The sequence below is a fragment of the Dermacentor silvarum genome, chromosome 9 (genome assembly GCF_013339745.2).
Source record: "Dermacentor silvarum isolate Dsil-2018 chromosome 9, BIME_Dsil_1.4, whole genome shotgun sequence".
Classification (NCBI taxonomy): Eukaryota; Metazoa; Arthropoda; class Arachnida; order Ixodida; family Ixodidae; genus Dermacentor; species Dermacentor silvarum.
Genome location: NC_051162.1, coordinates 115,552,759 through 115,577,496, shown reverse-complemented (window position 1 = coordinate 115,577,496; position 24,738 = coordinate 115,552,759). Strand labels below are relative to the sequence as shown.

General features: G+C 47.7%; 1 protein-coding gene across 4 annotated transcripts in view; it reads right to left on the bottom strand.

The window, feature by feature from the left end:
* The window catches only part of LOC119464127 (actin-histidine N-methyltransferase), an 88,576-nt gene that overhangs the window by 8,845 nt on the left and 54,993 nt on the right, over positions 1-24,738 (bottom strand). For all 4 annotated transcript variants that reach the window (XM_037724965.2, XM_049655626.1, XM_049655627.1 and 1 more), the window contains exons 9-11: positions 24,368-24,500; positions 20,883-20,957; positions 12,730-12,829 (exon numbers count right to left, since the gene is read on the bottom strand). In XM_037724965.2, the coding sequence (XP_037580893.1) occupies positions 12,730-12,829; positions 20,883-20,957; positions 24,368-24,500 (308 nt within the window). The remainder of the gene's footprint in view (positions 1-12,729; positions 12,830-20,882; positions 20,958-24,367; positions 24,501-24,738) is intronic.

Genomic DNA, 24,738 nt, shown 5'->3' with positions numbered 1-24,738 from the left:
GCCACGTAGGGACGAAGTCGGGCCAACATCAGCGAAAGAAGCGCATCAGCAACGCTGCATCTGGAATCGTCTGGAGGGCCTTCATTCACAAAACAAAAACAAAAAATTCCTACGCTGGTATTTTTTTTTTTTTTCGTAAGGCCAAATTCTAACCAATCCTGACGCTGGACATACTCTTAGCGAATGACAAAGATCGCGTACGAACAAAAAGCTTTGTGAATTCTGCCCCTGGTTATCCAAACCACAACAAGCGTTATCCCAAAGTGCAAGACAATTTTGACAGCGCGTAATCTCGATCCCTTTGCCGGCTGCACAAGCGTCCACAAGTGAATCTTCTAACAGCCGGCGCACTGTGAACAAAGGTTTGTGTACAGATCCCGGGTCGTCATATGTGTTCTCCACATTTGTCAGCACTTAGCTTACTAATAATGCTTTTCACATGACAGAAGGTGTAGGGCTTCGGACCTTTGATAACATAAGAAACATTCTCCCGATAATCGCTTCCTTAAGCATCGTTTCTGCAGTAATCGTATTTCTTTACGAGGAACGTCCGACACACACAGACACACACACACACACACACACGGAGAGAGAGAGCGACAGTCGCACACACACAAAAAAAATCAAGGATGTTTCTGAGGGACTCTATTCATTTAAATTACGTAAACCTGCTGCTTCATGTGAGCGACTGTCCTTGAAATCTGCATGCTGCAGCACTCTGACATCAGCTGCACACAACAATCACTAAAAATTCAGATTTTAGCCTTGCAACTGTCTCACTTATAGTTGTTAATTTTCACAACTTGGACAATCTATTAACTAGCTGCTATATTTTAGCAGTTCAAATTCAATTTTACTAGCGTACAAAGGGTATATGCATATGTAAATGTACTAGCTTTGGTTATATAACATCTTTTGACTCGTTAACAACGTATAATATGGTTCACACTTCTAGCAAGGCCTGCTTTCTGTACTCCCTCCTCAGGCAATGCTCATACTCTGGACCCCGGGAGATCCATTGACTAAAAAGAAAAAAAAAACGCTTCAATAAAAAAAAAGACATCTACACGACACGCATAAGTCACATTATACATGGCTGAGACAGCATGTAAACAGTCGTGGAATAATTCATCGCAATCCTTCACAAAGTCGCGATTTGAAAGTCCGATTTTAAATGATCCGTATAAACTCTTGGAAATCTCCTGAATTAGGGAATAGAAAGGCTTCGATACGTTGCGACAGAGCGCAGTGGATTCTGCTTTTATTTCACTTTTCTTAAGTTTCCCTTTCTTTCATAGTTCGGACCGCACTGAAACTAGTTTTCAAAGCTCGAATTCGCGCCAGAAGGCTTAAACGCCTACGGTAACGATACACAACCGACACCTCAAGCATTTCGCAACTGCGGACTCAGCAAAATTCTAAGCTAACCGCTGAAACAGATTGAGACGGCGGACCTCAAAAGCTGCTGACCTGCAAGGTGCAGTAGACATAGTATATCGGCTTGGTTCTTCGGTTTATTTCTTATTATCTGTTCTGCTGTTGTTGTTGTTGTTCTTGGAGTTGTTGTTCTTGCGTATCAGCTCGCTTACTCCAGCGACAGCTACTGTTACATCCACCACCGCCCCTGTTTCTTTACGGCCTCTCATATTTCTTCGAACACATTGCGCAACTATGGAGCCAATTTCGCCGGTGTCAGGTTCTCAAGCATACAGCCTAGGAGCTGACCGCACACGATAGCGACGTTCTATGGAGCTCAACTTTGCATTCAGATGAACTTTCCGATAGTGGACACTCAAAAGCAGAGCTGTCGCCGTCGCCTCCGTATGACGTCATTTACAGCTGTATGTGCGAGTGAAAGGGCGGAGGGGCGCGTCTTTCACGGGGAGTAACGGCAGAGAACAAACTTAAGGGCTGCGAGTAGGCGTCTCTGCGACGCGCCTTCTTTGGGGGAGGGGGAGGGAAAGGAGGCGACGTTTAGCTGCGGCACGCAGTGCCTCAGAGGCTCAACAGTCATTTTGAAACGCGGGCAAAACGCGGATGGCGTTGACAACATGCAGATGTCCAAGCAGCGATAAAGCTAATATCATTACTCCGTATAGCTCTGTCCAAGTTTGCTATCGCAATTGATGCTTCACCTTTCAGGTGAAACTGCGACAACTTTTTTTTTTCTTTTCTCACATTTTTTACTATGCAGCAGCAAAAGCGCATGTGATGCAAAAATAAAGTAAAGAAAAACAAAGAGATGTAAAGTGATAAAGCCTAATCTCAATCGGCTTCCCTGAAACTTCCGAGATCGACCACTGTCACGAGCTACCCTCATGGTCGTTCTTTGCTTCGGTCATTTTTCTTCTTTCGTTCTGTTTCGTTCACGCCGAGAACGAAAGAGAAAGTAATAACAAATGGGAGAACGACAAGGCGAACTGAAAACATGACTCAGCAGAATTTGTTCTCGGGCGGGTCGGTTCGTCTGACAAGTAACGTTCGTCCAGTCATCTTTCACGTGAGTTGAAGTGAAAACAGCCGAGCAAATGTAATCTTCAGTAGCATCACAAGACTTTTTTGTGCACCCCATACTCTCTGTCAGGTAACATTTCATCAGTTCCTGTTGTGAACGCTTACTAAATCGGTATTTACGTTTTTTTTTTACTCTTTTCTGGGATATTGAGACCAAATGCTCTGTATTGCTAATTTTACCATCTTTCTTGTTCTTAGTTTGTTTTTTTAATTAAGTTTACATATTACCGCTGTGCAGCCGGGTATCCGGACATATTGCTGGACAACTTACCACCTTCCTCTGATTAACTCTTTCCCTACCACGGTGAAAATAAGTGTTTTGTATGCTACGGCAGATGTTTCTTTCTGAAGGAACTACTGCACTTAATATTTAATGTAATACATAAACAGAAATCAATATGAACACACTTTTCAAGCTTAAAATTTTATTAACGAGATGTATGTCAAAAAAAAGATATAAATTGTTAAAATCAAGATTGTGCGATCAAGTTGAACAAAGTTTGTAAAGACACGCTTGTATCTACTAAGGGAAAAAAAATGTTACGAAAATTATGAGATGTACAAAATGTATTGCCGTCTCTTAGGCACTGTCTCCGAAAAAATCGAAATTTTTAATTCAACAGGTATTCCGCTACAAAAATTTTACTGCAAGCACTACAGTTGGGCGGGCCGGGCTGCAGCCGCCGATGTTCCGGGCTGGTTTGCGTCGTCGTCGCTTTCAGACTCAAAGTCCGACGAAAAGTCAACGTCCACTGACTCGCTGCTATTCGATGTATCGATAAGTACAAACGCAGAGGCAGCGGAATGGCGACATCTGCGATCTGCCGAAGCGCGCGTCCCCCGCACGCTTTCGCTCGCGCATACCGCGCGCGGCGACGATTTTTATCGCCCTTGGACTTTATACGGAACCTCACGGCGACGACGACGGTGACGGCAGAAATCCAGTTGAAGTGTCCATAGAATTGCTATCGTAATAAAACGTTACGAAAATTATGAAATAAACAAAATGCATTGCCGTCTATAAGGCACTATCCCCGAAGAAATCAAAATTTTTAACTGAACAGGTTGGGCGTGCCGGGCTGCGTCCACCAATATTCCGGGCTGGTTTGCGTCATCGTCGCTTTCAGACTCAAAGTCCAACGAAAAGACAGCATCCTCTGACTCACTGCTATTCGATGTACCGATAATATCAGCCGCAGAGGCAGCGGAAACGCGATATTTGCGATCTCCCGAAACGCGCGCGCCGTTTCCAGAGCCAGACATTTTTTCGTTCTGCTTTGACGATAGCGAAACTTCGGAGCGCGTTTAAAAATCACCGCCTCGCGGGAAAAATGAACTGCTTATAAAGCTAACATATAGTTCTCCTCCTTTACGTCCGATAGCGCAGTATGTCCGTAAGCGGCGCGGAATCTCTCGAAAGCGGCGTTTCAAATCATCGATAGAGGGCTATTACTATGCCCAATCGGCGCGGTACGGAAAGTTGTCACTTCGGGTGAAATTATGGCGTCTCGTTTACTTTCGTACTTGAGGCAGAATTACGTTTATTATTTATTATTTTATATTTTATGAAGTTCAAACTTGAGTCCCACGGACAAACGAAAAATAAAATAAATGCCGACTACTGAATACTTCTTTACGTTCAGAAATCTTGCATTAACGAATCTACGTATTACGACTTTGAGAAGACGTAATCAGCGCATTGCCAATTTCTAAAGTAATAATAAAACACATTACTTTTGTTTCAGGTGAAACTACTCACCATAGTTTAGAATACACTAGCCGTGAACATATATTGTGACGCGCGCGACATCGCATACATGTCATTTTTCTTGTCATTTACGGCAAGGAATTTAAATCCCTACCGCCTCAAACGAGTAAGCCTATAAGGCTGCGGTTATTGTACTGCATGACCTTGTTTTTTTTACTTTCTTGTATGACCTCAGTAAAATACCACATTTTCCGTACTCGCTTTTCATGCCCCTGTACGAAAATATCATAACAATGCGTCATATCGAATGCCTTACGACTGTTCCTGGGAACTTAGGCAGTAAACGTTAGAGAGTTTTAGCTCATCCGTAAACGTACTGCCGTTCGCGGAGTACCAATTTACACGAGAGGTGCGAGGCAACAACAACGCTGGGAGCGACATCTTGTGGCGCGCAGTTTAATCGAGGAGCACACAAAGCTGACACTGCAGTGACCTGCCACATTCTACTTAACTGCCCGCGTAAAGCGTCAGTATCGACATAATCGTTAACGAGCTGTTTTGTTTTTAATTAATAAGATTCCTTTGACGACAACAATAGGGCGACACGCAAATGTTTGAAACGCATTGTAGTTAGGCAAAGTCTCACAACATGTCGCAACCAGCTTTGCGATCGCTCTCTCCACGGTTCCGGTATATCGGGTAACCCGCACACGCTAAGATGTTTACGCGCAAGCTAATCTTCTTTACTGCCAGGCATAGTAGTTTGACTGACTGTCGTGATGACACGACAGGGAGCGGCACGAAAGAGACGGGAGGGGGGGTGAGGCGCACTGTAAAATAATTTACGCCGTCAGATGTGTATAAAGGTCTAAATCGATTTATGTAACTCCCATCTTTACACACTTTCCTGGGTGTAAGGGTGTGTTTTAGAGAGAAATTCACATCCTTATTCCCCTTTAAGTGGGTACATTATTTTACAGTGTGGGGTGTCTCGAGAACGGCTGGCGGAACACGCATACACTCCCGCTATCCGTCTTATAATCCGGGTTCTTCGAAGCTGCCTCCCCCCCACCCTATCTCAAGTTTCGTCGGTTGCAGCTTTTCCCGGGAGAATACTGAGCATCTACAAACAATATTAAAGAAAGCAGAAATGGATTACTTAACAGGGCGAGAATACATCCACGAAGACCAACAACAACACGTGTGTATGCAATAGGATAAAGCGTCGGGTAACGCGAGTCACGTGATCCCGTCAGCTTGGAACCTGAGAAACGGCGGTCACCTTGCACGCGAAGCGCAGGATCATTCGGGGCACGAGACACACGATACTCCAGGCCTCCGTCGACGCGAGAGCGCCACCGTCAATCCATATAATAACAAAAAAAAAAAAAAAAACTGAGAAAAAAAATAGGGAGTGATGCTGTACCTGGTGCGCATTCTTTTGTGGTATTCGCATTGGTCCCTGAAAAAGTTTCTGGTTGGCTATGTGAAAAATTTGCACTTGAAATTTGTATTTGGCTATGCGGACAATTGTATTTGATATTTGGAATTTTGCATTTCGCTATGTGGCATTTGGTTTTCGGCTATGTGGAACTATTAGTCAATCATGAGGAAATTATTTACGCATGAGGATAAACTTGAACTATTTGGTAATGTGGCAAATTCACAATTGACTATTGGGAAATATGTCTCAGCATTGTGGTAACGTGTATGCTGCTATCTGGATATTTGCATTTTATTGTTTGAACATTTCTTATCGGAAATGCATAAAGCTGTTGCAGCTACGGGTAAATTCGTATTTCTTCATGTGGAAATTTACATTTGGATATTGCTAAATGCGTCTTAGCTATGTGGAACCTTGTATGCGGCTAGGAAGATATTTGTATTTTGCTTTTTGAAATTTTTTCGGCAATGGGTAAGGTTGTGAAAGCTTTGTGCAAAATGAGTAGTTTCTGTTTAGAAATATGCGTCCGTCTTTCTTAAAAAATTCGTATCTGATTATCTACATATCTGCATTTTGTACATGAGGAAATTTGCATTTGCCTATGAGAAAAGGGCTCGGTGCGAATGCTGTCGTTGACAAAATTAAAAAGAAAAATAGAAAGCAAACGAGATGGCAGAAAGTAGAGCGCTTTCCTGCGAGTAATAGGGATATTTTATGCATCTCTTTATGCTAGCGTTGTACACATACTGCCATGCCGGGAAGCGTAGATGGCGGGCCTCGGCGCCTGCAGCGAGATCTTATGCAGCTGTGCTTAACCAATCTACGGAGAAATCTCATTTTTGTGTTTTCTCTTATACGATTTTTTTAAAGCAAGGTATGTTGTACTGTAGCGCCGACTACAGCAGCTGAACACACGTCCACTTCGCAGGACTTTATATTCAACAAAAAGCGCGACACATTTAAAAACGACGCAACTAGAACAGCCACAGGTATTGTTTTCCTTCTGTAAAGGTCGCTCACCCGCGACGCGCTCAGCGCTAGCCTTGTTTTCCTTGGTTGTCGACCTACGTCGACGTCACGATGTTTGCACGATACCTGACGTCCGTATTTATCCTACAAAGTTAAATAAAGGTTAGGCTGAAGCCTCTACCCCGTCATCTATTTGACGGGTGCAAATAAAGTCACTTCTCTCTCTCTCTCTCGCGGTTACCGTTGCTTCGTTAGCACTCATGCGCCGCACACAACCAACGAATTGTCATATTTTGCAGCAGAGCTGTTAAAATCTCGCTATAATGATCATTCCGTCGTCGGCAGCTTCGCCGAGCTGGGGGAGAGAGCTGAGAGAGATTGAAAGCAGAGAATAAAAAAAGGGCGCAGTTTCGCCCGAAAGCCGAAGCATCAATTGCGACAGCAAAATAGTAGAGAGCTATACGAAGTAAGGATAGTAGTAGTTTTATCGGCTGTATAAACTTGGACACATTCGCTTACTAACTGAATTAACAAGCATGGTGTCAGCGCGCACAAGAAAACATGAATAGATCACACTCGATGACCGCACATAACCACTGTCAAAGCGCTGGCGTGAGCAAGCGCGATGCAGCAGCGAGCGAAGGTTCGTGGGGTCTATCGCTTCAACGGAAACAGCGGCGAAAGCGCAGTGCATACAAAGCTATGAGCCGTCTGCAGATCGCTCTCAAGATACGGTGCGGGCGACCGGCCGCAGTGCGCAGTTGCGGGCAGAGTAGAAGCCGCACCCCCTCCCTCCCACGTTGCCTTCCCGCTTTCTCCTTTCGCGTGCGAGACACAGTCGCCAGTTCCACTTGCGCTGTTGGTGCCGCAGCACGACGTCGCCCCCCTCCCTCCCTCCCTCCATCTCATCCCCTCGCGGCCTTTCGCGCGACGGTCGCGTTTGCTCTCGGCCGTGCGCTCGCTCTCCGTGAAAGCGCGCGTCCCTTGCGCGCTTTCACTCGCCCATACGGCGCGCAGCGACGATTTTATCGCCCTTGGAATTTACACGGAACCTCACGGCGACGCCAACGACGACGGCGACGCCAAGGGTAGAAATCCGCTTGGAGTGTCTATATAATTGCTATCGCAATAAAATAGCATCACGCAGCATAGCAGATGCGAGGTGGAGTGGAGTGAGGCAGGTGGTAGTGGAACGCGTAGAGCTGCCACCGACGCCAGCCGCGTTTCCTCGCGTTCGCGCCGAACGCGCCCCGTGTCCGTGACTGCAGCCGATGCGTCTGGCGGCGGCTCGACAGGTTTCGACGAGAGAACTGGACACTCATCGCTTCCGAAAAAACTGAAGCGAGAAATTGCTAATCTTAGCATTCTGAATCTGCACTGGCATGTCAAAAAATTATGCGTGGCTCTGCTATATCGCAAACACCAGAGACCAGTGCAGATGGGGAAAGCCCAGCTGTGGTTTACCACTACTTTACTACGCTTTCCCTAGCTCCGCTGGTCTGGTGTTTGCGATAGCAGAGCCACGCATAATTTTTTTCTACTTTCATTTTTTTTTCTTGGCGAAATGAGGTATTTTGCAACATATATACAGCTTGCGATCTCCGGAAGAAAAGAAGAAAAAGCATACAGCAGATCTAAGCGATACCACTGCGTTAGGTTGCGTTGTTGTTGGACAGAGCCATCTATGGATACAGAACTGAACTTAGGAGATGTAGGGAGCCTACATGCAACGCTTCTTTAACAGCATCGCACGTAGGCTCCCTAAGGAAATGGTCCACTCCACCAGAGCACCTCCGCTTCATGCTCCAGCAACCCCTAGCGCACCACATCCAGGGAATATGCCGACCACAAGGCAACCCATGACGTATTACCAGCGGCAACGCGGCTCGTTGAAAGAGCCGTTCCTAAAATTAAAATCAGCTCATTCTCCTCGTGAGATTTCTTTGCGATGCACATAACGTCGCGTCCGTCCGCTACAGTTATATACATGTCACCACTATCCCATCTTTCCTTCAAATGTACGCGAGAGAGGTGCGGTGCATTAGGCTGCAAAAACGACGAATCCAAGTGGACGCACCATCATGGAATTCTCAATCGACTCTGCGGCGGAGCCAGGGCAGCATTTTGCCTTGCTGGCACGAGCGTTGCGCACCCAAACACTGGCAGTCTTGCTCAGCAGCTGCGCGCACAGCACGCTCTCAACTCGTGCGTCATCCAGGCGTGACGCCAGTTGCAACGCCGCTGGCGGCGCTCCTCATTGACGCCAGCGTTGTGAGACGACTGGTAGCTGCCGGGACGCTGTTGCTTCCAGGTAGCAGCAATTAGTCCACGTAGTGTCTCACGCCATCATGTCGCCCCCCCCCCCCCCCCTCCGCGCGTATAGTTAGGGCAACGTTCGAGGGGCTACAGCACAACGCTAAATCTTGCTAAATTGTTGAACAGCAAGATGGAAAATTGGGCGAGTTGGTGAAGCTTCATGGTAGCTACAGCGCGACAGACGCGGACAAAACTTGGAGGACGCTTAAGCGTCGCCTTTAAGAGTAGAAGGCAATAGCGTTATCGGGACCTGTTCGCATCGCATCGTTCGCATACGGCAAGTAGGCTTCATTCACTGCAACACTGAACGTGGGAAAGCCAGCTTACAAAGACCAAGCTTACACCGATCCCCTTAAAGTCGGCTTCATATTTAAACTGAAATGCAATGCTGGAAAGACGTTTTCCAGGGGCAATACAAGTGGTCTTATATTAAAATGTGAAGGCCCTAGCACCGTTTACTGCGATAGCAATTGTATGGACACTCCAAAGTAGATTTCTGCCGTCGGCGTCGCCGTGAGGTTCCGCATGACGTCAACGGCGATGAAATCGTCGCCGCGCTCCGGACGCTGTATATGCGAGTAAAGGGCGCGAGGGACGCGCGCTTTCACGGGAGCGAACGCACGTCGGAGAGCAAACGCGCGTTCTGCGCCGTGCTCCCTGAAGGGCTGCAGAATTAAGCGTCTCTTTCCTCCTTTCCATATATAGAGAGCAAACGCAACTTTTTCCGTAGCGCGAAAGGCTGTGGGGGGACAGGAGGGAGGGAGGGGAGGCGACGTTTAGCTGCGGCACCAAAAACGTATTTATATAAAAACGCCGAGCGCGTTCGGTGTGAACGCGGGCAAAACGCTGACGGCGTCGACAACAGTTCCGCGCGTTGCTGGTGCTGCTGCATGTCCAAGTTTATACAGCTGATAAAACTACTATCCTTACTCCGTATAGCTCTCTACTAATTTGCTCTCGCAATTGGTGCTTCGCCTTTCGGGTGAAACTGCGACAAATTTTTTTATTATTTTATCAATAGTTTGCTATTGCCCCGACGCGCGCAGGTCTGGTAGAAATGTTTGAGTTTCCTCGTAGCAGAATTAGGTTTTCGCGTACATTCAAATTACAATGCGACGCCGATTGGTAAACAATCCGACGGTCAATCTGACGCCGAATGGTAAAGACGTACTTTACCATTTTTCTGACGGATTTCACTGCGAGAAATTCAATTTTTGTTCGCTAAAACCTTGCACCACATGGAGGGCCTGCGCGGTCGATGTGGTGGGATGATTTTCTCCGCCACCCGCGATCACACGCCGGCTGCCGACGCCGGATTTTCTGCGACACGGGGCCCTAAACGTTATCGCGTTAAAAAGGGAATATAGAAGGGCTCACAATACGGCACCTGTATCGTGTCCCCTTCTATTCCTTTTGTCTGCGTCTGTCGCCTGTAGCTACCCTGATGTTAAACAGCTTCCAATGCGATTGCAAAGTTTGAACCCTTCCGACGAAACTGTCAATTTCTTGTATTGTGGAACGAGAACTTACTAGAATAGCTCGACTTAATTTTAAGCGAAGCTTGATTTGCCTCTCCTCCTACTTTCCGGGCGCTGTTGCTGTAATGGTCTTGCTCGCGTGCGCTGGGTTTCCTGCAACACCACCAGATGGCGCTGTTGCTGTAATGGTCTTGCTCGCGTGCGCTGGGTTTCCTGCAACACCACCAGATGGCGCTGTTGCTGTAATGGTCTTGCTCGCGTGCGCTGGGTTTCCTGCAACACCACCAGATGGCGCTGCTGCTGTAATGGTCTTGCTCGCGTGCGCTGGGTTTCCTGCAACACCACCAGATGGCGCTGTTGCTGTAATGGTCTTGCTCGCGTGCGCTGGGTTTCCTGCAACACCACCAGATGGCGCTGTTGCTGTAATGGTCTTGCTCGCGTGCGCTGGGTTTCCTGCAACACCACCAGATGGCGCTGCTGCTGTAATGGTCTTGCTCGCGTGCGCTGGGTTTCCTGCAACACCACCAGATGGCGCTGTTGCTGTAATGGTCTTGCTCGCGTGCGCTGGGTTTCCTGCAACACCACCAGATGGCGGTCGCCTCCGTGCATCCCGGTCGCCGCAGCAGCGTTTCACAGTTTGTGCGTATGGCACGAGCGTGTTGTGCTTGCTTTCCTACGCGACAAAAATGCAGTTGCTGGGCTGCGGAGGTCGCGTGCTGGGCTGTGATAGTGCAAACACTATAATCATCCATAACACGAAGAGCGCGCTTGGAGCTGGCATCTCAACAGCGTGCCGGCCACGTATGCAGAAGGAGCATGTAAACACGCGCCAGCAAAATGTCTCCAAACCGCACACTCAGCGCCGAGGACACCCAAGCCCGAAAAAAGCGTCACGCGGAACAGGAGCGTCTTCGCTAGGCAGCGAAACGTGGCGCAGACCAAGGAGCTTTAAAATAAAATTTGCAAATTTTATTTTAAACCTCCTTGGCGCCGACCACGAATGTATGCTGGCTCAAAGTTGTAAGGCAAGGCAACGACGCGTGGCAGCACAAACAGAAGCGACAAGCAGAAGAATAATTATCGTCAATCAAAGCAAGCAGCATACATAGCTTCGCTTACATCAATTCCTACAGAGCGTGGGATCGGCATATTTTAAATGCGTAAGCATTTCTATGGTTACCTAAAGAGAAAACTGTCCGAGCGTCCGTCCGTTCTCCGCGTAAGACGATCGCTTTCAAGTTCGCCAGCTGTGGAAGAAGACAACGATGAACGCGCGAGCAGTGGCACGAGCGCGTATCTGTGACTACGTGACGTGTGCAATCAGGCACGCTCTAAGCACACCTTTAGTGGCTTCGGTTTATACTGGTCGGATCAAGTTTCCTGACATTGGTAATGACACCAGGCTGCATGGGGATGCGCAAATGGTACAATGCTTACGCATACTTAGACAATTCCCAGAAGAGACTCTGCGTGATGCCTATTTTTAAATTGCTGAAACTCGATGTCTCAAAACAAAAGGAAGCACGAAGTTTACAAATCCGTAGCTTTGTACAAAGAACAAAAATCTCAGTTCTGTAAACTGCATCCGTTAGAGCATTCAAAAAGGACGAATTTGATATATTACTCTATAGTTTAGGTGAATTTGTTACAATGCTTACGATGATCTGGCGAAAGTCGTACTCACGTATTAGTGGCGTATTTAAGAACCTTGTACATCACATCAATTTTGTCCTCTCAAGATGTACCATTAGGCGCAATTTACTGAATTGCGATATAGTTCTTCATTGCTGAGTTACAGAGCTGTAAACCTAATAGTACTGTTCTCTGAAAATTTGGGATCTTCAACATTTTTTTATTTAAAAAATCGACGGCCCAAATCAAAACTCCGCTTCCAACAATCACTAGAATTTAACTTTTTGTTGTAAATCTCAGAAACCTCATCAAATTCTGCGGAGCGGTTGCCAAGAAACACGACGTTCCAATTTATGCAAAAGAAAATTAAACTGCATGAATAGCCTTTTTTTTTTCTAATGATAACGCGAAGAACAACTAAGACGATACGTTGTTGCTCAGATTATAACATCTGCATGCTCCTCTCAAACAATTAAGTCAATCCAGGGTGAGGATTCTCCCTGCAAAAGAGGGCATCTCTTTACACAGATCATATGGCAAGTCTACAAGGGCCACGTGAGCCGAGTACTGGTTAAGTTAGTCACGCGCCTTTAGTCGTTTTGAGCGGACATCGAGTTTCGGCAACGGCACGAAACGAAGCCGAACGACCCCGAGTGGGCGTCTCTTACCCAGCTTGATGTCGACGGCGTCGTATCGGTTGTCCGGAAACACGAAGCCATTGTGGATGAAGAACTCGGCGTTGGTGCGTTTCCCGTAGAAGATGGTCACCTGAAACCAGCAGGATCGAGAGCATCGACTACCTCGACTCTTAACACCCTAAAGCAGCACGCGGGCTATGAGGCACGTCATGGAGTGGCGTACGTCGGGGGTGAAGGCTTGAGAGCTTCGAAAGAGTTTGGCGGGGGCTTCTGACTGTTTTCGAAACGCTGCGGTTCTTTTAACGCGCCACCTAAATCAAAGCTCGCGAGCGTTCTTCTTTGATTCCGCCCCCATGGAAAGACGGAGGCTATATACGGACGGTAATCGCACCCGGGACCTCGTACTCGGTATGTGCCATAGCCACTAAGCAACCGCGGTGAGTAACTAACTACGGCTCGCTCGGTCGCTTCCTAGTGCTGCTACCAAAAGTGGCAGTACAAAAGCTGTTAAATCATTTATGAAGCTCTGAGGCTTGTCACTACTTTTTCTAGAGTTTGGAACTCTAGGACCTTCAATTAACGCAAGAAAAGTCGCAGTTTCGCCCAAAAGGCGAAGCATCGATTGCGATCGCAAATTAGTAGAGAGCTATACGAACTAAGGATGGTAGCTTTAGCGTCCGCATGAACTTGTAAACATTCGCTTACTAACTAAACTAACAATCATGGAGCCACGCACACACTCACCGTCAAAGCGCTTGACTTAGGAAACGCGGCAGCAGCAGCGAGCGAATTGACCTTCGTGCAGCCACTCACTTCAACGCGAACTAAACGGCGAGAATACAGCGCACACGAAGCTATCAGCACTCGGCGGACTCTGTCCCCATCGCAGATCGTTTTCAAGATAGGATTCAGGCGACCGCGCCATACGAAGCCGCCGCTATAGTAGAACGCCCCCCCCCCCCCCCCCCCCCACAAGCTTTGCACGCGATGGAGGAAGACGGCGCGCTACCTCCCCGCTTTCCTCTCATGCGCGCTCGAGATTCAGCCACGATCGTCGGCCCACCCACGCACACCTTTACTCCCACAAACAGCATACGGCGAGCGGCGACGCCGACGACGAAAACGACTGGCGGAAATGCGCCTGGGGTGGCCATATAATTGGTACTGCAATACAGTATGAATAGTCGAAAATACCATGTCGGTACCCCTTTACGCGTGCTTTCGCAACGCTGACGAAAGTGGCGGTGAGATGAGAGCTGGGAGCGTTGCCAAACTGCTTTATGCAATCATAGATGCATTTGTGCAGGCCAAAAAATCTATTGTGATAAGAAATACAGTCACAGGCAGTCGTAATGCCCGTAATTCGGCCTAGTGATTGTAATTGTTTCGTTGCCATCATGCAGCGCAGCTAAACCAATAGGGGGGATGTTATTCTGGATATTGTCAAATTCCACCATATTCTCAAATTCTTCGAGTAAACCCGAGAGACCGCATAAGCTGCCCACTGCGCCATTCAGAACTGACAATTTGGCGAATTCGACAACACTGCAGAAGTTCACAATGTCCAGAGTGCTACCCCAGGCGGCCTAGGCAGGAAAGCCCGAGTTCGGCGAAACTCGTGATCTTAGTGAGTTCTGACGACGCCCTCCGATGAATGAACTACAATCGTACAGAGACATGAAGTGTCGCCCACGGGACGCGTCGAGTTTTATTGGCTAACATCACTCCCACGTCACGTCATGGGCGGTCGGTGAAGACGGACTCACGTGGTGAAACCGTGGTGCGCACTTCATTCACTAGCTTATCGTTCCATGGATTGCATATATGCTGTGCAAGAAGCCTCAACAAGAAATAGTTTGTGCAATTTCTATCACAAGCCTTGCATACCTGCCAACCTAGCAACATGAAAATTCGGGAGACCGCCGCGCGAAGGGAGGGCTTCAAAACAAACGTTGCCACCGTGCGAAATGGCGCACGTGCATACAGAGTCCATACTTGTCACGACTCCTCGATGTGACAAAGCACAGAAACTCAGTCGTGTATGATCTCAGAAATACTTCCAAGTACTTATTCTTGACTTGTGCAAGTGCCGTCAATCGTTCTAACAACCATACTTTCCGGTGTATAAGATGTTTTTTTCTGAATTTTTCGTAGGTGCATCTTTTAAAACGGTGCGACATATGTATGTTTTTTTTTTCGCCGGAAAAACTACCATCAAAATCGGATTCGATGTTATGGCCACGCGAAGCGCGCTGGTTGACTTAATTGCTACGGGTTCTGTGCCCGCTATCGAGGTGTCGGGTACGTTCTCGGGATCGGGTTCGGGTTCCCGAGCGCCGTGCGAGGACGGAGCAGCAACGCAAGCGGCGGCAGGCCGACCGCCAGTCGGCCGACCCCCAATTTGTCGCATCTGCAAATCGCTGTCAAGATACGGCGCGCTGCGCAAACTACGCAGTTGCTACCAGAGTACAAGCCGGCCCCTCCCCTCCCTCCCGCGCTGCCTTCCTGCTTTCTTCCCTTGTGCGCGATTCGGCTCACCGTCGGAGGCTTTCACTCGCACATACAGCATACGGCGCGCGGGGACGATGTTATCGACCTTGAACTTTATACGGAACATCGCGGCGACCACGACGGCAGAAATGTGCCTGGAGTGCAAATATGCGCGCAGTGAAACGTCACTAATTTTTTTAAATCGCTTACCGAACGAACCGGTGCGTTTTATACACCGGTGCGACTTATATATGTTTTTTTTTTCGGAAAAACTGCCGTTTTGAGGGGGGTGCGACTTATACAAAGGTGCGAGTTACATACCGGAAAATACGGTGAACTCGGGGAACAAAGAGTAGTTCGGCAGTCGCACTTTACTCGTCAACCTGACAAAGCCAACTGAAGCCTAACGCACTCACGGTCAAATAACGACTGGATTGCTAAAAACGCGCGACCTAGCCAGAGACGAGCCAATCCGGAAAATCCAATATAGCAGCGCTCTTCGGTTGCTCGCGTTCGTGGTGGTGCCGGCGGCCGCTACCACGATTCAAGGTGCATGCTGGTGACTAACTGCTCCCGTGGCGCTTAAATTTCTCGCATGGTTATATTACAGAGCGTAAAAAAAAAGAAAAACGGAAGAAAAAGAGGGGAAAATGCGGTGCTGTGGCGGCTACCTTTGGGGAGATTTGAGGCCGCGTTCATACAATCGGGAGATGCGAGAACAAGTCGGGAGGCTCCCGGACAATTTGGAAGAGTTGGCAGGTATTGCTTTGTGAAGCTCTTGTAGACATACTTTAAATTGCTTAAAAATTTAAAGTGAATGTGTTTAGCAATAGCATTGTAATTAATAAAGATAACGCTTGTGTCATAAGGGAACGCGAAGGACGCGACGACGCAGCGCGCACTCCCGCACGACGCTGTTCTTGCCTTAGGAGTGGAAATATGCAAGTTTCAGTCTTAAGGCGAAACCATAGAATTCACTCGAAATAGGACATCCGCCCACGAAGGCGCAGGCGGTATAGGCGCTTCGCGGGGTCTGCGGATAGATACTGAGGCATTCACGTTCACACGCTGCATTGCTGACTGCACGGAGCTTCCTACAACACTCACTAGAGGGAACTGTGGCGCTACTGTCTACGTGAGCCGCAAGCAGGGTGGTTCAGCCAAGCATGGGAATCATGGTTAGTACATGCCTTTGCGTAAACATCGTCCTTCTGGCTTTAAAGGATTTCGTGACTTTGTAAATTGCGCATTTGAAAGAACGTACTGCGTTATAACATCAACGACATTTGTCCTACTGCAGCATTCGAACACAGGACTTGCAGCACAGAAGCCCGATTCTCAAACCATTAGGCCACGGACGCCTGTGCAGCTAGAACCGCAGCAATTAATAGCGATTATGCATGTTCTCAGAGTCTTATCGCCTTCTGCATTTAGAAAAGTATAGATTGCTTTGGAATTTATGTCAATGTCGGCATTTAAACTGTAATAAACAAAGCCACAAAAAAACGTTTGAAGTCACAAGCACGAAGGTCAGACAAATCCATGTACTAACCATCATTCCCACGGTGGCTGAACGACCGTAGCGCCAGGGTTACCTCTAGTGGTTATTATAGGAAACACTATGGCTGACTGCGCTGACGCATTCGAACCGTTGAACGCGCTGTCGCTCTGATAAAAGTATGGCAGGTAGGGCTAAGCTTTAGTTCGGGAGCTTCCATAGTGTTTCTCGAAAACCACCACACCAATTTCGATTACATTTGTTCTATTTCATGAAAAAGTTAAAATCTAGTGAGTGTAGCAACTATATTTCTCATTTAAGCCACCAGCAGTTTTATAATAATTTTCCTAATTTTGAAAAAAAAAACAAGAGAGTAAAGTGTAAAGTTTAGAACTCTGTATGTAACACAGCCATGAAAAACGATATCACAAATATCTAAACTACGCCTAATAATACGTCGAAAGCGGAAAAATCTGTTGTGCGGTACACCTGTCTGAACTGTACCACAGTAGGTTATTTTACTATGACTATCGCAGAACAAACACCATGACTTCACATATCAAAGTTGTCCACGTAACGTTATATGCTCTAGCTGATGTTATTTATAGAACTACGGTATCTGTTTTCGGTGCAGACTTCTAGGTTTGTAAACTTTGTCTGTGTATATATTTTATTACGCACGGTGGAGACCAAACGCGACGTCTTCCGTCGTGCGAAAGGCAATGGGGGCATGGGAGAGAGGAAGGGGAGGCGACGTTTAGCTGCGGCGCCAACTGCGTATCTTGCAACCGGGCGCAAGGGCAACTGGCGACTCAATCTCCCACGCGAAAGGAGGAAAGCGAGAAAGCAACCCGGGAGGGAAGGGGTGCGGCTTCACTCTGCCAGCAACTCCGTACTTGGAGCGGCTGCGGGCTGTCGCGCGCCGCGTAATTTGAAAGCGATCCGCACAGAGCTCCTACCTTTGCAGGAGCTGTGCTTTCGCCGCTCAGTTTCCGTTGAAGGGATAGACCGCACGAACGTTCGCTCGCATCAGACGCGCTTGCTCACGCCAGCGTTTTGACAGTGGATGTCCGCGGTCATCGAGTGTGATCTATTCATGTTTGCTTGTGTGCGCTGACGCCAGGCTTTTTAATTAAGTTAGTACGCGAATGTGTCCAAATTTATGCAGCCGATAAATCTACTATCCTTACTCCGTATAGCTCTCCTAATTGCTCTACAATTTCTTTAGAAAATCCATAGTCATAAATTGAAATTGTGCTTCGTGAACTAGATAGCGCCTAACTTTAAATGTAACACATTTAGTCCAAATCGATAAAGCGGTTGTCTCCTAATAGTACTGCATTTTACATGTATGATATCTCAACAGGAAAATCGCAATGGTCCTCAGCTACTGCTTCAATAAATGATTCGTTCGTGGCGCCACATGCGCGTTCTCGGAGCCTTTTCTATTAGTTGCTGCTTTCAAGCGCTCCACACTAATATTTCACTGACCACCGTTTTATGAGCTCGCTAAAACTCGCGAGTGGGCCGAACTCGGGCCTTCCAGCATAGCGCTCCAGGTATGTGCACGGCCATGTTTGCCTGCTTACCCCAGGATGATCGCGCACCGGTGGCTCATGCCCGGGAAAGAGCTCTATGCGTGCTCCTTTTTCCACTACGGCAGATCGCGCATACATAGAGGGAGGGGGGGGGGGGGGGTCTTCAAACTCGAGAAACGCTGACGCCTCCAACAATAACTCGCAATAAATTTCACCACGCGCTGCCTGTTCTCGCCTAGACAAGCGTACGACGTCGAGGCAATGTCCCCGACACTGAATAAATTAGGATCGCTGGCTGCTCAGCTGAAGAGCCAAGCTGAATGTCATCCGCGTCATCGCTCCCTTATATACAGCATTCTCAGCTCGGGGCAGCAACCGAGAGAACAAACACTTGGTCGTGTTTACGAGGACGTCGCTTCTATGAAGACTGCGAAATAAGAGAGAACGAAAAATGGACATAATAATCGCCTTTTCTTTAAGCTTTCAGGTACCACCCACGTTGCTACAGTCAGCTTAGCTTCCGCAAACACTTCTCGCTTTAAGTCCATGAAGTGGGGATAAAAGCTCTGGAAGCGGCCGCCTTCTCGCGTCATATTTATTCATGCTGACTTAAAAAAAAAAACAGATTTACTGCATGACTTCATAATGCATCAGACAAGCGCGCGACGAGCCGGGTCGCGGACTTTGAAAGGTCACTGAAGACAAACAGTGTATACTGTTTGTCTTCAGTGGGGTAATAATTTTTTCATATACGTCTCTACCTACACCTTCGCCACAAAATTAGATTATGGAAGAGAAGGTGGAACGCCGAAATGCTGTTACTGATATTTCGCGCGTGCATCAAGCTGCCGGTTACGTTGTGGTGACGACAAAGTTTGCAAGATATCTTCGCATATATTGCTCCGATTTCTATGCGAGAAATGTCCAGCCAGATCGCTAGGTTGAGTTCTTAAATCATTATCACATACGGAGTAGTTTCTTCTCGTCCACATTTTTATTACTATGTGGTAACAAACAGTTACCGACCTTCGCATATATTGTTCCGCTTTCTATGTGAGAAATGCCCAGCAATTAAGGTTGCTAGGTTTAGTTTTTAAATCATTATCACATACGGTGTAGTTTCTCTTAGTCCATTTCTTTTATTACAGCCTATTTTTATGTCATCTGCAGGACGAAGGGCTCTCCCTGCGATGGTATCTGGTAATAAACAGTTACCGACCTTCGCATATCTTGCTCCATTTTCTATGCGAGAAATTATGCCAAGCAAGGTTGCTAGGTTTAGTTTTTAAATTGTAGCGCCCACCAACGCCGCAGCGCGGGGCACTTTGGTCGGCGTTCTCAGCCGGTGCCTTGGCGCCGGCTGTCAAAGTGGAAAATAAAGAAGCGCAGCGCGTGCTCGGGGCGCAAGCTCGGCACGCGCAGTGTCATTCCAGAAGCCAGCCACGCTGGTCGTCGCAGCAGCCGCTCGGCTCACCGCCTTCGCTCTTCTGAGTAGGAACGACAACACGGCTCGTACAGCCGCCGTACGTCTCTCCTACATTGGTGACCCGGAGGTGATGGCGGACGTGACGTCTCTCCTACAAAATCATTATCACATACGGTGTTGTTTCTCCTCGTCCATTTTGTTTTATTGCAATAGCAATTATATGGACACTCCAAGCGCATTACCGCCATCGCCGTCGTCATCGCAGTGAGGTTCCGTATGAAGTCCAACGGCGTTAAAATCGTCGCCACGCGCCGTACGCTGTGTGTGCGAGTGAAAGCGTACGAGGATGAGCTGGCAATCGCGGCTCAATTTAGCGCAAGCGAGAGAGGAAGGCAGGCCGGAAGCGCGCGGTCTTCTTTTGCGGCCGAGGCACGGGGGCGAGGCGACGGACAGGTAGTGGGAGCGCGGCCGCACGGGCGCCGTATCTCGAAAGCGATCTGCGATGTGGGCGAAGTGCGCGCCCACGCGGGCCTCATCTTCAACGCGATCTACGATCGGGACAAAGTACATGCGCCGATTGCCGGTAGGCTTCGTATGCGCTGCGCTTTTGACGTTTAGTTCGCGTTGAAGCGAGACGAGAGACAGCGCGAACGTCAATTTGCCTGCTGCTGCTGGCACGCTTTCGCACTCCGGCGTTTTCACAGCGAGTTTCCGCGGTCATCGAGCGAGATGTGTTCATGTTTACCTGTGCGCGCGTGACACCGTGCTTTTCTATTTAGCTAGTCAGCGAATGTTTAAAACTTTAAACGGCCTATTAAACTACTAGCCTTGCTTCGTATAGCTCTTTACTAAAATGTTATGGCAATCGATGCTTTGCTTTCGGGCGAAACTGCGACGCTTTCTTTTTTATTATCTGGTAATAAAGACTTACCGACCTTCGCATATATTGCTCCGCTTTCTATGCGAGAAACTTCCAGCAAGGTTGCTAGGTTTAAAATTTAAATCATTGTTACATACGGTGTAGTTTCTCCTCGTCCTTTTTTAAATTATTATCTGACAATAAACAGTTAACGACAGGCTCAGGCCAGATACAGCTGCGAAAATATCTGACGGCGTGAAAACGCGTCGCGTGAACTTGACGGCGTCGTCAAGTTCAGACGCGACCACAGTCATAGCAATCCTCGTAGCTAACCTCGCATACGCACACAAAGGCGACAGCGCAGACACGTACCTCCTGGCCTGGCTCGAAGTCCCGCATGGCATAGCAACGTAGCATGTTGGCTGATGGGTCGTAATCTGTCAGTACCTGCGAGGAAGATTAGATGGATGTTCACAAAATATGATCAATCGAAGACTGATTGATTGATTAATTGGGTTGCATGTCCAGAAGACACAGGGTGATTTATTTATTTATTTGTGGCGGTTTAAAACCAAACAGTGCGAGCGCTCCGTCAATTGATGTAAAGAAGAAGGAAGACTTCGCCTATTAGCCATGGGACAAATTAAACCCCTTGCATACACATTGTGGCTTTATGTCACCTCTCCGCATTGAGTACTACTACACATGACCAGTCTGCTGAAGGCTCTACCATGCTTCACGGGATCTTCGACGTGGCGCTTCCCATACAAAACGGTGAAAGAACAGTTTTCGATTTCTGCCTCGTAAAGCTTGCAGAAAACAATTAACTCCTGCATGCACTCAGAGCGTCTGTGAAGATGCGCAAACGCAACCGACTGTACAATAAACCAATACTTAATTACTCCGCAATCGGAAGCGCTCATCAGAAAGTGTACGAAGCTTCTTCATCCGGTTTAGTGGGGCTTTCCTTCAATGGAGTCCCAACGCGTCGGAAACAAAATGACGCAACTTTCACACATTTAGCAAACAGTTCATCCCATTTCGTGAGTGAAGGGTTACGCACCGTCTCGCAAACCGGTGCACTGCAGTGAAGCCTCAGGGGGCGAGAGTCATCCAATCGGTAACGAAAGTCGGCAGCGTGTTCCAGAGAAGGGGGAGCGAGGGCTCGCCTTCTTGCAGGTTACTAAAACTTCCGCGAAACTTCCATTCACATTGCCTGTGGCCATCATAGGCGAAAAACGAAGGAGACCTTCTGGTTCTCCTTCCTGATTGGCTGACGGGGAAAGTCTACTTTGCCGCACTGCTCCGAGTTGGTGAGAACAAGTATGGTGCTCGATCTTGCGGTTTCAACAGTGATAACACCAGTTATGCAAGACTACTAGCAAACTGACTATCGATATCATCGATACGTTTTTTGAAAATATCAACAATGTAAAAGCGAATATCAGTACTAATACTATCGATGGCACTGTATCGTAAGTATTGTAGTAGTTTACTATAAAACTGCCGATAGTAGTGCTCGCGATTGCACTGCTATAGATTACGACAGTTCGCCATTTACAGCGCTATCGACAGTTTTTATAATTTTGCCAATTGATATTAACAGAACTTTTGGGATAACTTACTATGAAGGAAACGCTTGTCGGGCAGCGCTTACGTGCGGTACGTGGTATGACGTCACATTGTCGACAGCACGATCGATAGTGCGCTATCAACGGTATATGTTATTAATAGTTTTCGTACTATCGGTAGTTTTGCATCACTCGGCGACACAACATGGCGGCCTCAGCGCAGAAAAGACAATGCACGCAAGAACGTAAGAAGAGACGCACGCGCCTTGACCTAATATCCGAGTTTTATTGGTGATGAGACGGCACATAAATAAAGTGTGGTGAGCATGGAAAAAGCTGCCTCACAAACGCAATCAAAGAGAGGTGACGAGCAGCTAAAAATAAACACTGCCCACGTGCACATGGACCGTTTTCAGTTCTTCGATTGAAGAAGACGCTGTACGCTCCTCAGGATTAAACGACGACAGTCTGGATATGCCATGGCGAACCTTTCTGTGTTTTGTTAAAAAAAAATTATGGGCATTTACGTTCCAAAATCACGATCTGATTATGAGGCACGCGGTATTGAGGGACTCCGGAATAATTTCGACCACCTGGGGTTCTTTAACGTGCACCTAAATGTAAGTACACGGGTGTTTTCGCATTTCGCCCTTTCTGTGTTTTGTGATGGTATTTTTTGTCATGCTTACCGCACCGATACGTTGTACCTATAGCTGTGGGTTCGTCAGCACTGAAACTCAGTTGTTAAGGCAGTTTTAACTTGTTGTTTTGTACGTGCGTGCGTGTGCGTGTGTGTGTGTGTGTGTGTGTGTGTGTGTGTGTGTGTGTGTGTGTGTGTGTGTGTGTGTGTGTGTGTGTGTGTGTGAGAGAGAGAGAGAAAGAGAGAGATTCGTATTTCCTCCGCTGCTGCTTTACCACCGTATTATCAAGCGAGTTGAGCGCTGCGCCGCCCCTCGATTGAAGACGCTGTACGCTTCTCAGGAATTGTCGCGGAATGTCAACGAAGCGCAGCGACCCCAACTCTCGAGAGGCGGTGCTCCAATCCACTCGCTCGACTCGAGGTGAAGTGGTGATTGGAGGAATGTTGTAGAACATGCAAGTTAAAATTACAATAAAAAAATAAGAACTAGACCATCAACACGTGGTTCGAGGTAACGCGTCCCGCTGTTTACTCATAAACGCAATGAAAGCCACATCCCAAGCACCCTCTAGATTAAGCATGCGACTATACTCGCCTCCGTACTGAAGTACTTCCAAGAACAAACTTCAAAGTTATCGCGTCAGTGCCGGAAAATATGGTGCGAAATATTAATATTCCGCCGGGCATCCACGGCACCCACCCATTCATGCATGGTATAATACGTTCGTCGATTCGAGTTACTAGAGTGTACACAAGTCTGTCGCACAAGTTCGCTGTGCGTAGATTGAGCTTCAAAAAATGAAAAAAAAAAAAAACTGAAAACATTTGTGAGTAAGGAATGAATACGAAGAATCATGGCACTTGAGAAGCGAACTTCGAGGAGTGACGTCCGCGACTCACATGTAGACCAACCAACGACAAACGAACGAACCAGCTGACTAGGCTCCGTTTCAAAGATATAGGACGCATTCCATTTTCCGCCAGCATTGAAGACTGTCTACTTGACTACGAAAAAGACAGCAGGCGCAACGACAGTAGGTGACATGATGGAGATAGTGAACCAGTAAAGGTCAGAGTGAGTGTGAGTGAGGTATGGAAATGAGAGAGCTAGTGAAAGAGCAGGTGAAGTCAGGGAGTGAGTACGGTTGAGCGGCCGTGAGCTGGTGAGCAAGTGTGACTGAAGGAGACCTCAGGGAGTCAGTAGTATTGAGTGTGAACGATTGAGTGAGTTGTCACTGAGAGAGCCAGGACTGAACGCGAGTGAGTGAGCGAATGTGAACGAACTAAGACGGTGGGTATGAAACAACCGGTCGAGTGATTGAAGTCAGTGAGTGAGAGTGAGTTAGTAGGTGAGCCAGTGCGGGTCAATTAATTGAATCTGAGGCATTTCAATCAGTGAATGAAGTCAATGAATGTGATTGATAGAGAGTGGTTGAGCAAAAGTAAGTGCGGGTGAATGAAATTCATCTAAGGCACTACAGTGAGCAAGTGACATTGAGAATGAAGTGCGTGGACGAGTCTTACTGAGAGCGAACGAGTGAGCGAGTGCGTGTGAGTGAAGGGTGAGCGAAACGGCGAGTGTGTGAACGCGCTAGCGAGCGAGTGAAGTAGGTGTGAATGAGTGACGCCATAAGAGCGATGCTCACCTTGCCATCGCTGTGGTTGCACATGTCCCAAAGTGGAACCAAAGCCGTCATGACGTCAGAGCCATCGTCACCGCCAGCAGCGTCCGTCGAGGGCACCGCGTTCTGTCGCGTCATCACAGCAGACACGGCCCACCTGGTGAAAGCAATATATTCTCGAAGCTGTAGAAGCTCTGCCTTACGCTTCTCGTAACTGTAATTATCACGCTCCATAGGTGTGAAGGTTAGCAAACGCTCTTAAGATATTTTAATCTGATGCTTAAATCACTCTCGACACGCCCGGCCGGACGGCCTTAATATTTCGTGGGGTCGTGCCATAGGCCAAATATTGCTGACGTCATGTACGATAAGCAAAGGTATTAAGAAGTCGCCTA